This window comes from Merops nubicus, unplaced genomic scaffold (genome assembly GCF_000691845.1).
Source record: "Merops nubicus isolate BGI_N331 unplaced genomic scaffold, ASM69184v1 scaffold20492, whole genome shotgun sequence".
In the NCBI taxonomy this organism is placed as follows: domain Eukaryota; kingdom Metazoa; phylum Chordata; class Aves; order Coraciiformes; family Meropidae; genus Merops; species Merops nubicus.
In genome coordinates, this window is record NW_008591812.1 from 310 (window position 1) to 13,313 (window position 13,004).

At 43.5% G+C, this 13,004-nt stretch overlaps 2 protein-coding genes across 2 annotated transcripts; one reads left to right on the plus strand and one right to left on the minus strand.

Moving 5' to 3' along the window:
- The first annotated feature begins 811 nt into the window (after positions 1-811).
- EXOSC9 (exosome component 9) lies at positions 812-5,087 on the plus strand. Its single transcript, XM_008950408.1, has 10 exons — positions 812-927; positions 1,040-1,142; positions 1,589-1,726; positions 2,216-2,298; positions 2,582-2,714; positions 3,119-3,207; positions 3,405-3,551; positions 3,914-4,099; positions 4,412-4,492; positions 5,006-5,087. Exons 1-10 carry the CDS (start codon positions 899-901, stop codon positions 5,085-5,087), a joined length of 1,071 nt encoding a protein of 356 aa, XP_008948656.1. The 5' UTR covers positions 812-898.
- Positions 5,088-8,643: 3,556 nt separating this feature from the next.
- On the minus strand, positions 8,644-12,027 carry CCNA2 (cyclin A2). The gene is made up of 6 exons (XM_008950409.1): positions 11,890-12,027; positions 11,316-11,539; positions 10,554-10,758; positions 9,621-9,734; positions 9,134-9,267; positions 8,644-8,695 (listed from the first exon to the last, which is right to left on the minus strand). Exons 1-6 carry the CDS (start codon positions 12,025-12,027, stop codon positions 8,644-8,646), a joined length of 867 nt encoding a protein of 288 aa, XP_008948657.1.
- Between the last annotated feature and the right edge of the window lie 977 nt (positions 12,028-13,004).

Here is a 13,004-nt window from a genome sequence, read left to right on the forward strand (position 1 = left end):
GCTGGGAGAGTTGGGGCTGTTCAGCCCGGAGGAGAGAAGGCTCTGGGGAGACCTTGTGGCCTTTCAGTGCCTAAAGGGGGCTTATAAGAAAGATGGGGACAATCTTTTTAGCAGGGCCTGTTGGGATAGGACAAAGAGGGATGGGTTTAAAATAAAAGAGGAGAGATTTAAACTAGATGAAAGAAAGAATTGTTTTACAAGGGTGGTGAGACACTGTCACAGGTTGCCCAGAGAGGTGGTAGAAGCCCCACCCCTGGGAACATTCCATGTCAGGTTGGATGGGGCTCTGAGCAACCTGACCTAGTTGAAGATGTCCCTGTTTACTGCAGGAGGGTTGGGCTAGATGACCTTAAAAGGTCCCTCCCAACCCAAAGCAGTCTATGATTCTATTTAATAAGTTTTCATCTGTTTATTCACAAAGCTCAGATTACATTTTGCATTCTCCAACAAATCAAACGGCCCTTTTTTAATATGTGTAAAAGTGAAATATATGCACTTACATAAACGTTTAGTTATAGATTCTTATGTGTTTGATTCTGGTTTTAATCCTGTCAAAAGACTGGACAAAACAAAATGTTCTGATACCTTCATTTGGTTTTTAAATTTTATTGACCGAACAAAATGCTTGGTCAGTTGTTGACCGGAGTTTAAATCTAAATGATAGGCATTGAAGGCGAAACTGTCAGGCGTGAGAAGTACACAACAAAAGACTAAACACATGCTTTTTCAAAGTATGTCTTTTGTTTCTTGTGGCACGAGTTTCTTACTGCTTAATCCTGTGACTTCATGGTTTATTTATCTTTGCAGGGTTCTTGCACAAGTCTCCTGTGAGCTTGTTCCCCCCAAGCCAAACCGGCCCACAGAAGGTATACTGTTCTTCAACCTGGAGCTCTCTCCGATGGCTGCCCCTGGTTTTGAGCCTGGCAGGTACATAGCTTTCTTAAAAAGACTGCAGAAGGATAACTTAAGAGCTGCTGCTTTAGTAAATACAAGTATGTAGCATAATCATATTCAGGTTGGGTTCATTTTGTTTTAACAGGCAATCAGAGTTACTGGTGAAACTGAACAGACTGATAGAGCGGTGCCTGAGAAATTCCAAATGCATAGATACGGAATCACTCTGTGTTGTTGCTGGTGAAAAGGTACGAGAAGCTGCTCGATTCATGTGCTTTTAAATTAAAAGAGACATCTAGTCTGTTTTTAAGGTGGTCTCGGTCTTGTTTTGGAACTTAGAAATTCTGATGTTAGGCTGATGTGAAGATCCATGCATCTGGCTTTACAGGTATTTTTACCTCATGCATCTATGCAGGCTTTCTGAAGCAGCTGGGACCCTGCACACTTGAATATTTCTTTGCAGAATAGAGTTTAAATTGTACTTGCACATTACATACTTTGTCACAATTAAATGTAGCACGCTGGGCATCTTGGAATATACCAAGATCTTTCAGCTTCTTAAGCAAATACCTGAAGAATACGTGCCAGTTCTTTTTACACTTCAAAAAACAAAATTGTTGGGAAAACCCATAAGTTCTGTAGACTCATGTCACAAATGACCAAGAGGTTTTGTGTGCTTTTTTTCCCCCCCCAGGTTTGGCAGATTCGTCTGGACTTGCACCTGCTAAACCACGATGGCAACATCATAGATGCCGCCAGCATCGCGGGCATCGTGGCGCTGTGCCACTTCCGCAGGCCAGATGTGTCTGTGCAAGGAGAGGAGGTGACTGTGGTGAGTTCTGCCAGATCCTGGACATACTGGGGCATCACAGGTGGCTGCTCCTTGCTGTCTGAAAGGGAGAATTCAGTGTTTATCTGCTTACACAAATATTTAAAATACAAAAGCTTTTGTATTTTAAGTTTTAGGATAGAGGAGGTGTTATTCAAAATGTGAAAGGATAATAAGGAAGCCTGCTGTATACAGGATTTTATCGACCTGAGTTTATGGGAATCTCAGTTGTAAAAGTGAAGTATTTATACCGTATTTTGACCAAATCAAGCATCAAGCTGATGAATGTTGCCATAGTTACCTACATAGGTCGTAAATGGTAAGAATTGCTGAACAAGTAAAAGGATTTTTTAAAAATATTTAGATGACTAAACATTTGTTAAGCTTTTTTTCCTTTATTTTTTATGTCTTTAATTGTCTTTGTACAGTGCATACTTTTAAAATTAAATGTGTTTTGTAAATAATTGTTTTCTGGGCCAATTCTTTTCCAAGTACACTCCTGAGGAACGCGATCCTGTCCCCTTGAGTATCCACCACATGCCCATTTGTGTCAGTTTTGCCTTCTTCCAGCAAGGGTAAGATTTACAAGTCTTTTGACAGAAACAGCTTATTGTTGATTCTGCAGAAGTTATTTTAAAAATAGAAGAGTCCTAAAAATACTTACATTGACAACAAGCTGATTTCTTAAAACACTTTGTCTTCAGTGAGACACCCTGGGGAAAACTTGTGGGGGAGCACGGGCAGATGACACTACACCCATAATTGCTAACATGTAAACCAATTCCTTTCAGTGTTCAACAGGTAGTAACTCATGTCAAACTTTTTACTCTTGTCTTATATTTAAAAACTTGATCCTAGGACCTATTTGCTGGTGGATCCGAGTGAGCGTGAGGAACGCGTAATGGACGGCGTCCTGGTGATTGCCATGAACAAACACCGTGAAATCTGTACCATCCAGTCCAGCGGAGGGATCATGCTGGTAAAGGATCAGGTAAATCTTTGCCTCGACCAGTCTTTCCTTCTAGCTCCTGTGCTGTAACCTTGATGTGGAAATACCGTTGATGTTTGGAAGCTGAGAAATCAGTTGATGTCATTGGAAAAGATTACATATTTTTAATCGTAGCAGAAGAGCTGTAGCACTGTGTACTGAAGAAGAGATGTAGGCAGATTGATTGGTCAGATAGACATCTGATAAAGTCTGTACATTTACGAAGTCTGTAAATTAATTAGGATTGCACAGTAGAGGCTGTTGTATTATAGTCCTTTGGCATCAGCTCGTAGCTTATCCAGCTCCTCACATTGTAAGTGTTCACGATTCATATGTCGTTCTACAGTTTTAGTTAAAAACATCTTGCTTTCATGATTGTGAACTGTCATTGTCTGTATAACAAACAGGTTCTGAGGTGCAGTAAAATAACAGCTGTTAAGGTTGCAGAAATAACAGAACTCATTCAGAAAGCCTTGGAGAACGACCAAAAAGTTAGGTGAGTGTTTCAGGAAGGGAAAAGGGTATTTTTTAAGAAATGTGCTGAAAAGTAATGTCAACCTGTAGCGTGAACAGCAAATTGTTTTCACTTGGGATTTATTTTAAATAGCAAGTATCTGTATATTTGAGCTTGAAAAGAAAAAGAGTTTTTAGGGGTAAACATTCCTGACATCACCCCTGTCGCTGAATGCCTAGGAAGGAAGGGGGGAAGTTTGGCTTTGCAGAATCCATACCAAATCAGAAGATCACTGCTTTCAAAATGGAGAGTGCTGCTGTCGATACCAACAACGTGGAAGAACAAGCGGAAGAAATCATCACGAAGGCCGACCCTCCCTCAGAAGTGTATCTTTTCTGGTGGTTACTTAGGCTTCCCATCCCCTGCGTTAGTACTGCTAGAAGCTAAACACACGACCAGGATTGCTCACAGCTTAGGTAGCCTCATACCCTTCAGAGGAAACACAAGCATCACACGGGTTTTGGTTCTAATTGCTTTTAGGTAACTTAATTCCTGGCATAAAATGCAAAACTGAGGTCTGAAGTGGTTGATTGTTACAGGAACTCGAGAAGAAATACTCTCTCAACTCTACTTTAAGGGTGTTCTTTCTCCCCTGGGGAGAAAAGATACAGCTTAAAAACCAACGAGTTAGCTCTCAGAATACAAAGAGTTTACCAGCAAACACCAAGATTTTTCTTAACAACTTCAGTTTTGCCAAACCCATATTGCACACTCCTGGGACAGCCCAAATTGGGGAAGGAATAGAGAACTCCTGGGAAAACCTTGAAGAATCTGAGAAGGAAGAAGCAGCAGAAGAGGACGGTGAAAGTGAGGCCACTGCTTTTGATTATCAGAAAATGGAAAGCGAGGATACGAGTATGATGAAGGAAACTAACATGGGCAAGTATTGATTTGTCTTGATATCAGATACACTTCTTATATCATTTTATTAACAGTCTGGAATGAAAATTAAAAAGACGTGCTTAGCAAGAAAGGAGAGCCATTGTAACCACTTCCCTACTTGAGAGTTACACTCACTTGCTATTTCCACTTCACGCGGTCACTTGTTTTCTTCAAAAATAGTATATGGAGGTCTCCAAATTAAGCACTGGCCATTCTGAATGCTTCTTTAAAAATGCTGTAGTTATTAGTACAGAAGTTGTTTATACAAAACCAATCGTCAGTTTGTGGGCTTGTTTCTTTCTTTAGATAAAACTACTGTACTGTCCAGCAGTGAAGAGGATGATGTTGTTATTCTGGAACCACAGGAACTACCAAGGAAAACAAGGTAACCATCACGTGAAATTAGGAGGGGAAAGGAGTTTCTAAGGATTTGTAGGAAGCACAGGATTTTGGCAAGGCCAAGAAAGGTCTCGGTTGATCAAGGGGAATACCTAGATAGCTGAGAGCCAGGAAGTTAAAATCTGGGCTAGTTTGCTGCTGTCCTAGGAGGCCGGTTGTCTTGGCTGGCCTGCAGCCAATAGATATTTATTTGATAATAGTTATTTGATTCATCTTCATTCCCTAGGGAGCAATAGGGTAAGAGTGGCCTTGAATCAGCTGCTCCTTAGAGGGTGCAGAGACTCTGCGCTACAGCTCATCTGGAGTGTTATCTCCCAGAAGGGAGATCTGTTGCTGTGCCCCTGCACTAGCCATGGAAACCCTTGCTGTTGTGTGTAGGCTTTCTGAGCTTTGCCCCAGCCTGGTGGACAGTTGCCCTGTTAGGGATAGTCAGCCTGTGTTCTTCTGAAGTAAAACTATTCAGTAATGTTTCTTTGATACAAATGTTGTTTGATCACAGGGCACAGACCAACTTGAAAGAAGCAAATACAAGTAAGAAAGCTTTTAACAAAAAGAGAAAAAAGAAGAGAGCTGCTCCTTAAAGCCATCATCCAGCCTTCAGAAATGCTGTATAATACATAATTTGGCCTATCATTACCCAGCTTATTTTTGTAGATAATTTTATCTCCTCCTACCCCATATCTGGTCATGCTTTTATGTTTTTTATAAAACTATTGTACACAGCTTTAAATAAAAAATAATTGCATGTAAGTGAAATTTCTTGGTTAGCACCCAGCTGCAGCAGAAACTCACTAGTTCCAGCTTGAACTGACTGAAATTTTACAACTAAGATAGTTTTCTTAACAAACTGCTGTTACTGAGGTGAGCTGCATACGGTCAGCATTCTGCTGGTAAAAAGAACTATGGTTCAAATTTAATGCCAGGAAAAGCTTCTTTAGGTTAAGGTTGCTGCTGCTACACCTCGGAAGCATTTCATACCTTGGAATGTTCTTCAGGGTGGGAAGTGGTGTGCTGGGACTAAGACCACCTTGCCCATCTTGCCTTTCAGTGCTTTGTACAAAACCCAACAGAAATGCAGGTGCTGGACCACAGCATAGAACTTCAGCAAAATGCTCAGAGAGAAGCAGCTTGTAGCTCAGAAATAGTTTCCTCAAAAGTTTAATTAGATATTACATGCAACAAACAGGAAAGGGTCTTGAACTGTATGAAAAGATTTATGCTCTGAATTTAGAATGGGCCGAAACAGAGACGAGGAGGTTTCTAAAATACCTGACTGAGCTGCTTCACTTGAAGACCAAGTCAAATTTGAAACATGCACATATTTACAAGAGCACAGTAGGACTATTTTACATGTGATGTCAATATTTCAGGAAATACAAATGGAAGTTACTGTTGCAGATATTACATTCCCCTAATCAGGGTTAGAATTTCTTGTAAAAATAATTGCTCCCACCCGAGCAAAGCTTTAATCAAGTCGTGCTTGCAGAAAGGGACAAGCATAGAAAGCCCTGTTCCTCCAGGAGCCAATCCAGTCCATTTTCGTAGTGTCAGTTCTTCCAACCCGAAGACTCTGCCAGGAGCACGGAGGAGGGAAAATTCAGTTTCTCCTTCCTTCTGCAGTACCATGAGACCTTGAACTTCTTCAGGAAAAAGAGCATTGTTCTTTACACTGTTTGTCTCTTCACACATAGCTTGTCATACCCTGCATTCCTCAGAGGCTTTATTCTGAGAGGACTAGAAGATACAGTGGGTAGGGCAAACCAGTACAGTACAGCCCAGGGGATGTGGTTCAAAGCTTAGCAGCAAGCACTGATACCATCCCATATTAACTTTAGAAAATGAGAGGATGGAAAAAGATGTTACTTGGTGCACAGCAAAGGCTGTCAGTGAGGCAGGAGGAATGTAGATATACCAGCCCTTGACTGAAGCATTTTCTTTTTTCAAGTCATAGTGGTGTGCTGAAAGTAAAGCTTAGAGAGCAAGGGAGAATTTTTCTCTGTGCTGTAGGAAAAGTAACAGAACAACTTCCATTCAAAACAGAGCAAAGAAGCATTTAATTCAGCAGTATATTAATACTATAAACCCCTGACATCCTTAAGTACTGCTGCTTGCTCTTTTCTGGGAAAAAACAATTCATAAGTTTCCTTTAAATTACTCCTCTTCCCACGTTTCTATTGATTAGCAATCTCAGAAAGTTTCTGGCACACACCACAAGAAGGGAGGAGGAAGGCAGAACCCAGTTTGTCAGGAAGAGCATCGTGCTCTGTTGTCTTCAAACAACTGCCAGACAGCTTTCAGCATCAACCTTCAAGGGCACAAGCTGCAGCTGTGGGCACCACATTCTTTATAGAGACTTCCTCTGCTGAAAGGTTAGAGCATTCCCAACGCTAAGCACCAGACATGATAGATTGCACATTTTTTTCCCCAGCTAGTTTCAGCTTTTCAGTGGCAACCAACTGAAATTCAGCTAAATCAAGGCTATGGGAGAACATGGTAGAACAAAGAAAGAGGGTTCCTCATTAAACATGTATATAAGCCAAGTGCATCCTAAAGCCAAACTCAGACTGGCCAGAAGAGGTAGCCTCTGCTGCATACTGTTGCCTGAATAAGCCACCACCGCTGCTCAACTCAACTGAGTTTTGTAACCAAGTTGGTTTGCGGAGAGCCCAGGCTGCAGAGCAGAACAGTCAAGTGTTGGTTGCCAAGCTGAGACGTGAGCTGCTTCACTATAACGTGTGCTTGTCAGCTTGACAGAGGGCTGGTTTTGAAAATTTAATGACCCACACTGTAGCAGCTGTTCAGTGCTGGTGAAGAATTCACACTGCGACCTGCTGGGTGTCCATCTACCTGGACAGACAGCACCGAATCAACTTCAAGTGGATGCAGCACAGGTTTCACAGGGCAGCCCTTGCCAAAAAGCTTTAGAAATGAACAAATGCCAGTTTAAGATGATAGTTACTACCCCTCAGGGGTTTTAAGGCAAGACCACCAACATAAAATGTAAAAATTGTTTATTAGGCAACCCGTAAAGGGCTGAAGTGAACCGACTTCCACACACTCACTGCTTTACATGCAACGAACAGCAGGTACGGGGCAGCACAGCTGCGGTGGCAGGGGTTGAAGGGAAACACCCACCTCAAATGCCAATTAGGCACTAGATTGCTCAGCAACACTTCTAGAACTAAGGCAGAATAAGACCAGTTGGTCTACATTTCCACCACGTGCTGCAGAGGAACCCTTTCCAAGCGAGAGGGATGTAGAGTTTGTACTGCCTTGCACAAGCCCATCCACACCAGTGACATCCCCACTTCACCTTCCTGCAGCTTAATCCCTCCACCACCCCTGAAGAAGTAAACAGATGGAGGACTAGATTTTTTTTTTTAGCAGATACCAATGGGCTTTTGGGACAGCTAGAACAATCAGGGAAACTCCGTAGGTTTAAGTTAGTCCCAGTTTTACACTTTGACTAGAAAATACCCATGTCAAAACCATTTTCTACATCCTGGAAAAGGGGAGTGTGAACTGGCAACACTCGTTCTAGCCAGGCAGTCCCCGGAGCAGAGCGTTCAGCCTTTCACCCACTGGGGATCTGACAACTCATTCCGTAGCAGTCGAGGCTCCCAGTAACTGGCACATCCTGAAGAGCCTCACGAGAGTCAGTTCCAGCAAGGTGTCCTCGGAGCTACCTATTTTTTTTCCAGTGTTAGAGCCATTAAGCCACATTTCGGGTCTATGCTAAGTCTCAGTTTAAACTAGACGGTATAAAAATGCTACAAATACTGCTGTGGAGTCCAAGTCATTCTTACTTGGAAGGAGAAAAAGGCCTACTGTAAGAACACCCTGCAAATATTAATGTTTAGTCTATCATTAGATAAGGCAGTCTCAGACATCACTTGGTCTGCATGGTTAATTCCCTGCCCAAACAGAACATGTTGATAAAACCCCAAGCTAAATATAAAAGATTGCATGTACAAAAGATTTACATTAAAATGACATAAAACTAACTTCATAATTATGCTAATCAAAATATGTACTAGTATTTAGGAGTGATCACATCTAGGATTTCAAGCCAGGTTATAAAACTGTACATCATTCTCTTGTAATATACATCTCTTTAAAAGATCAGTCTCGTGATCGTTAGGATAAGTTTAGTGTCTCTGGTGGGTCAATGAGCGATACTCCATGGTACCTAGAAAGGGAAGAAAAGAGGCAGGATGTCACTGTGCTCCAGCCCCCTCTGCCAGAAAGAAGAGCTCATGTACTGCAACAAAGCACGCTTCTCACAAGGCGGGAAACATTTTGGGGCTAGTCAGCTGCCATGCCCACGTGGATTTTTAGGAGCATTAGGTACCATCTCCCACCTACCAACTGTAGGAATGTCAAGAAGATTCCTCCGGTTTCCAGCTGAGCGTTGCGGTAGCGGTACCGGGCGTGGGGGTGAACAGAGCTGCTCAGCAGAGCAGCAGGCGGGCTCGGGGAGCCTGGTCACCACCTCACTTACGGGGTACATTGGGTTACTTCAGCCTGGCTGAAGACCCGAGAGCCCCCCAGCCCTGCTACGTAGTTAGGTGCTAGGACAGCTTGGGCTTTATTCACCAGCTCATTGTATGTCTCCACAGATACTCACTTTGTACTCTTGTACTTTTCCCTTATGGACTGTTGCATGTGCTGTGGTGCTTTGAGGTAGGTCTTGTGTAGGTCCATGAGGCATGGCTTGATGTCTTCGAGGGTGTAGCCTGTTACCTTGCATAAGGATTCAGGCTGAGGAAAGAAGGAAAGGAAGAAGGACATTTGAACATTTCTATTTGCTTGTGCCCACGATTCACTGGTAGAGTTTTAAGCTTCCTGTTGTAACTCTGTTGTTCTAGTAGGTTGGCAGAGAATAATTTTTCCAAGCACAAAGTGGTTGATACTCACTGCTCGGATTTCAGCAGTTCCTTCCAAGAAAAGGTGTTGTCCACCCCCCTGCCATTTTTCAAATACCACAAGGAGCAATCTCTAATTAACAGCTTCTGAGTGCAGGGGGGCTGCAATTCCTGCACCTAGAGCTGTAAACAAATACACTAAACATGCATAAAAAGGTGCATGAAGGCTCCAGTTTTGGTGCTACCTACCCAGGTTTGTCCAGTGATCGTGTAGTCTGCTAGATGAAATGCTGCAGCAGCAATAACTGATGGCAAGTATTTCAGGTAAGGATCAGCATCAATTAAACTCAGCTCCCCAAGGTACTGCAAGGAAAACAAGAGACAGGGAATCACCTGCTTCCAAAAGGAAATAAAGAAGCATCTAACAGTTGCATTAGAACCCTAATTTAAGCTTGGAGGAACAGCTTTAATAGCTTCCACTTGCTTGCTCTTTTAGCATCTACTGTTAGCTACTCTCAGTGTTCCCAGCACGTGCTTGTTCAACACCATGTTTCATATTTAGAGGTAAGTAACATCCAGAGGGAAGACAGACCCATAGTCAGGTCTGACCTTTGCACAAGGGGGTGAAGGCCGCTGTTGAGGAGCTCTGGTATCTGCCATACACTTGGGATTTAATGTAACTTTAGCAGAAACGTTTTCTGTGCTCTGCTTGAGAAATCAGCCTCTGGATTTAGAGCCCATTGCTCATTGAGGGGAAAACCAAAACTGAAGTCCTTTTCAGCAAAGGGCAGTGGGTAGGTGTGGCAAGTTCAGATAAGAGGGAGTGAAACAATCTTGCAGCAAAACAACCCCCAAACTAAAGTTCATCAATCTCTGCCTGCTCGGAGGAAGCCTGAGCCAGGCCACGTGCCAGCCTGCAGCAGGAAGTGCATGGCACCAGCAGTGCCCGTTTCCAGCGGCCGCGGCGTGGCAGCGGCTCCGGAGAAGCAGGCGTCAGGCTGTGCGCGCTCTGCAGAGCTTCCCTGAGAGGCTGCACGCCTCACGACCAGAGGCAGGGAAGCCTCAAAAATTCTCCAGCACTGCTTCCATTTTGTACTGGGACTAGGGCACTGAGCCTGTAAAGTGCACTAGTAGCAGCAGAAGTCTCTAGTTCCACGGGCTGAGCTAGTGACTCTGACTTACCATGGAGAGGCTCTCCACTTTAGCGTTTGTCTGCTGATGCAGGAAATACTGAGTGAGGAACTGGTTGATCGTTGGAGCTGCCAAGTCAAACGACAAAACCTTCAAAATTAAGTGTTCCATCCTTAGAACTTGCTTCTTGGTATAGGTGTCATCTGTGATGTAGACAAACTCTGCTACTTCAGGAGGGTAGATTTCTTCAAACTTTCTGCCAGGAGGAAGAGATGTGAGTAAGTACTTGAGTACAAGAGAACCAGGTAACCCACAACATTTAATGAAAGCCATCACACTATAATTTAAATTCTGACTTAAGAGTAGCTGGGCATCGTAACCCAACAAGTTTGCTGCACTTGGTTCAGTAGCTTTTGAATCAGCAGAATTTGAGAGTAGAGAACTACAACAGCCCAATATATTTTAGCACTAAGCAATTTGAGACTCAAGTTACTGAAATTACAGAACACACTAAACTAATAACTGGTGCAAGCAGAACTTTCTTTTCAATGTAGTTTAGAACCCTTCTGCTGATGCAGCTAGAAAACACAAATCCTCACATTAGGGCAACCTGCAAAGATAACCTAGAACCTTTCTTGTAGAGTTTCATATAAACTGCCACATTCTTAGGTGGATAACTAACTCCCCATTTTACTTCTAGTCTGAAGCCCTCCCAAGTCAGTGTGGCTACAGGCAACAGAAATGGGATAGCCACAAGTTTTCCATCTGTATGAGACCAGCAGGTGGAATTTTAAATTAAGCGACCTCACTTACGATGCGAGCAGCATAGCTGCAGTACCCACGAGCTGAAGTTTGCCTCTCAAAACAGACATTGAAGAAAGAAATCTGTCAATGTAATTTACAGCTAAGTGCAGGGTTTCATTCTGCAGTTTGTATTCTTCTCCAACTTCTACCAGCCAGTCCACGAGAATAGCCCGCATATTGTTTGTGATATCAGGTTGTTTCTTCATGTAACCAATTTTAGGCTTGCATTTGACCTGCAGGTTTAAATGACAAATAAGAGTGAGTCTGGAGTTGGTGCCCATAGGGAGGCAATTGCTTAAGCTCCATTTACCACAGTTTAAACACGAGAGGTAATCAACTGTTACATGTGGCAACAGCAAGTTTTCATTTCCATAATCTGGCTTTCCAGCCTCTGTTCAGTGCACAGCACAATCAACTTCATCACAAGAAACCAATCTTGTGTCCCCAGCAGCTGACACAGCATCTTGCCTATTTCTAGCAAGCTCCAATTTAGTCACTGTAGCAGGAACTAACATTTAGATGTAGTCTCAACCCCAAATTCCTCCCCCACGAGCTGTACGCAAAGAAGAGACACGGGGCTCACCTCCATTTCCCTAAGGTACGTATGGATATCGCTGATATAGTCTGGCACGTTATTAACATTTGGTTTTTTCTCCTCTGCTTCTGATGTTATCGAAATATCCATAATACTTGGTGACTCTAAGCAGGAGATAACAGCCATGTTAGGACTCTTGTAGTTGACTCCAGTGAGCTTAGCTGTGGGGGTAAAACCAGGGCTGGAGTACCCAAGCTTTATGTAGACTGCACAAGTGGGCCGTGATGGAACCAGCCCTCAGAAACTCACGCGTGTGTTAGAGAAGACGGATAGACAGCTCCCACTTCTTACGTGCTGGGAGGAGCTCAAAACACTTGCACCAGTACAGGGAGAAAAGTCTATTAAGCCTCAGAATCCACCTGAGTAAAGTCCCCTTCTAGCTCTATAACAGTACCAACAGGTAAGGCTTTAAGGACTGCTCTTCCTCTGTAACCTGGTTTCTCTAGTGAAGTACCAATAATTAAGGTTAAAAGCATAAAACCGCCTACAAAGAGCAGGGGACAGAAGTGCAGGGGTTCAAGGAACTGACAGCTCAGCTGGACTGAAAAGCTGTTGTATAGTAATCACAGAATCATTTTGGTTGGAAGAGACCTTTAAGGTCACCAGGTCCAACTGTTAACCCAGTACTGCCAGGACACCACTAAACCATGTCCCCCAGTGCCACATGGACGTGTCTTTGAAATGCCTCCAGGGATGGTGACTCCACCACCTCCTGGGCAGCCTGGGCCAGTGCTTGATAAGCCTTTTAGGGAGAAAATTTTTCCTGATGTCCAATTGAAACCTCCCTTGGTGCAACTTGAGACCATTTCCTCTTGTACTATGGCATGTTACTTGGGGGAACAGATCAACCCCACCTCCCTACAACCTCCTTACAGGCAGTTGCGGAGAGCAAGGCAGGCTTCGATCAGTTTCAGCCACGGGTGTCTTGCGAGCCAAACTAAACCAGTCTGTGTCCCAAACAGCTTCAGGATGTACAGTCCCCCTCCAGTTTGCTCTGGAAACCATTCCCTAGCTAACAACTCGGCACAACTCTGTTCCCTCCTGCAGAACGGGCCCTCCGGCCTCAGGTGCCACTTGTGGGCCACAGGAACCCACCGGGAGCC

Coding starts and splice junctions, on each gene's coding strand:
- EXOSC9 (XM_008950408.1), top strand. CDS start 899: ATGGCTGCCCCTGGTTTTGAGCCTGGCAG. Junction 2,299..2,581: donor TTTGCCTTCTTCCAGCAAGG/GTAAGATTTACA, acceptor ACTTGATCCTAG/GACCTATTTGCTGGTGGATC. Junction 2,715..3,118: donor TCATGCTGGTAAAGGATCAG/GTAAATCTTTGC, acceptor TATAACAAACAG/GTTCTGAGGTGCAGTAAAAT.
- CCNA2 (XM_008950409.1), bottom strand. CDS start 12,027: ATGGCTGTTATCTCCTGCTTAGAGTCACCAAGTATTATGGATATTTCG. Junction 10,759..11,315: donor GCAGCTATGCTGCTCGCATC/GTAAGTGAGGTC, acceptor TCCTCCTGGCAG/AAAGTTTGAAGAAATCTACC. Junction 9,268..9,620: donor CGATCACTGGACAAACCTGG/GTAGGTAGCACC, acceptor TTCTTTCCTCAG/CCTGAATCCTTATGCAAGGT.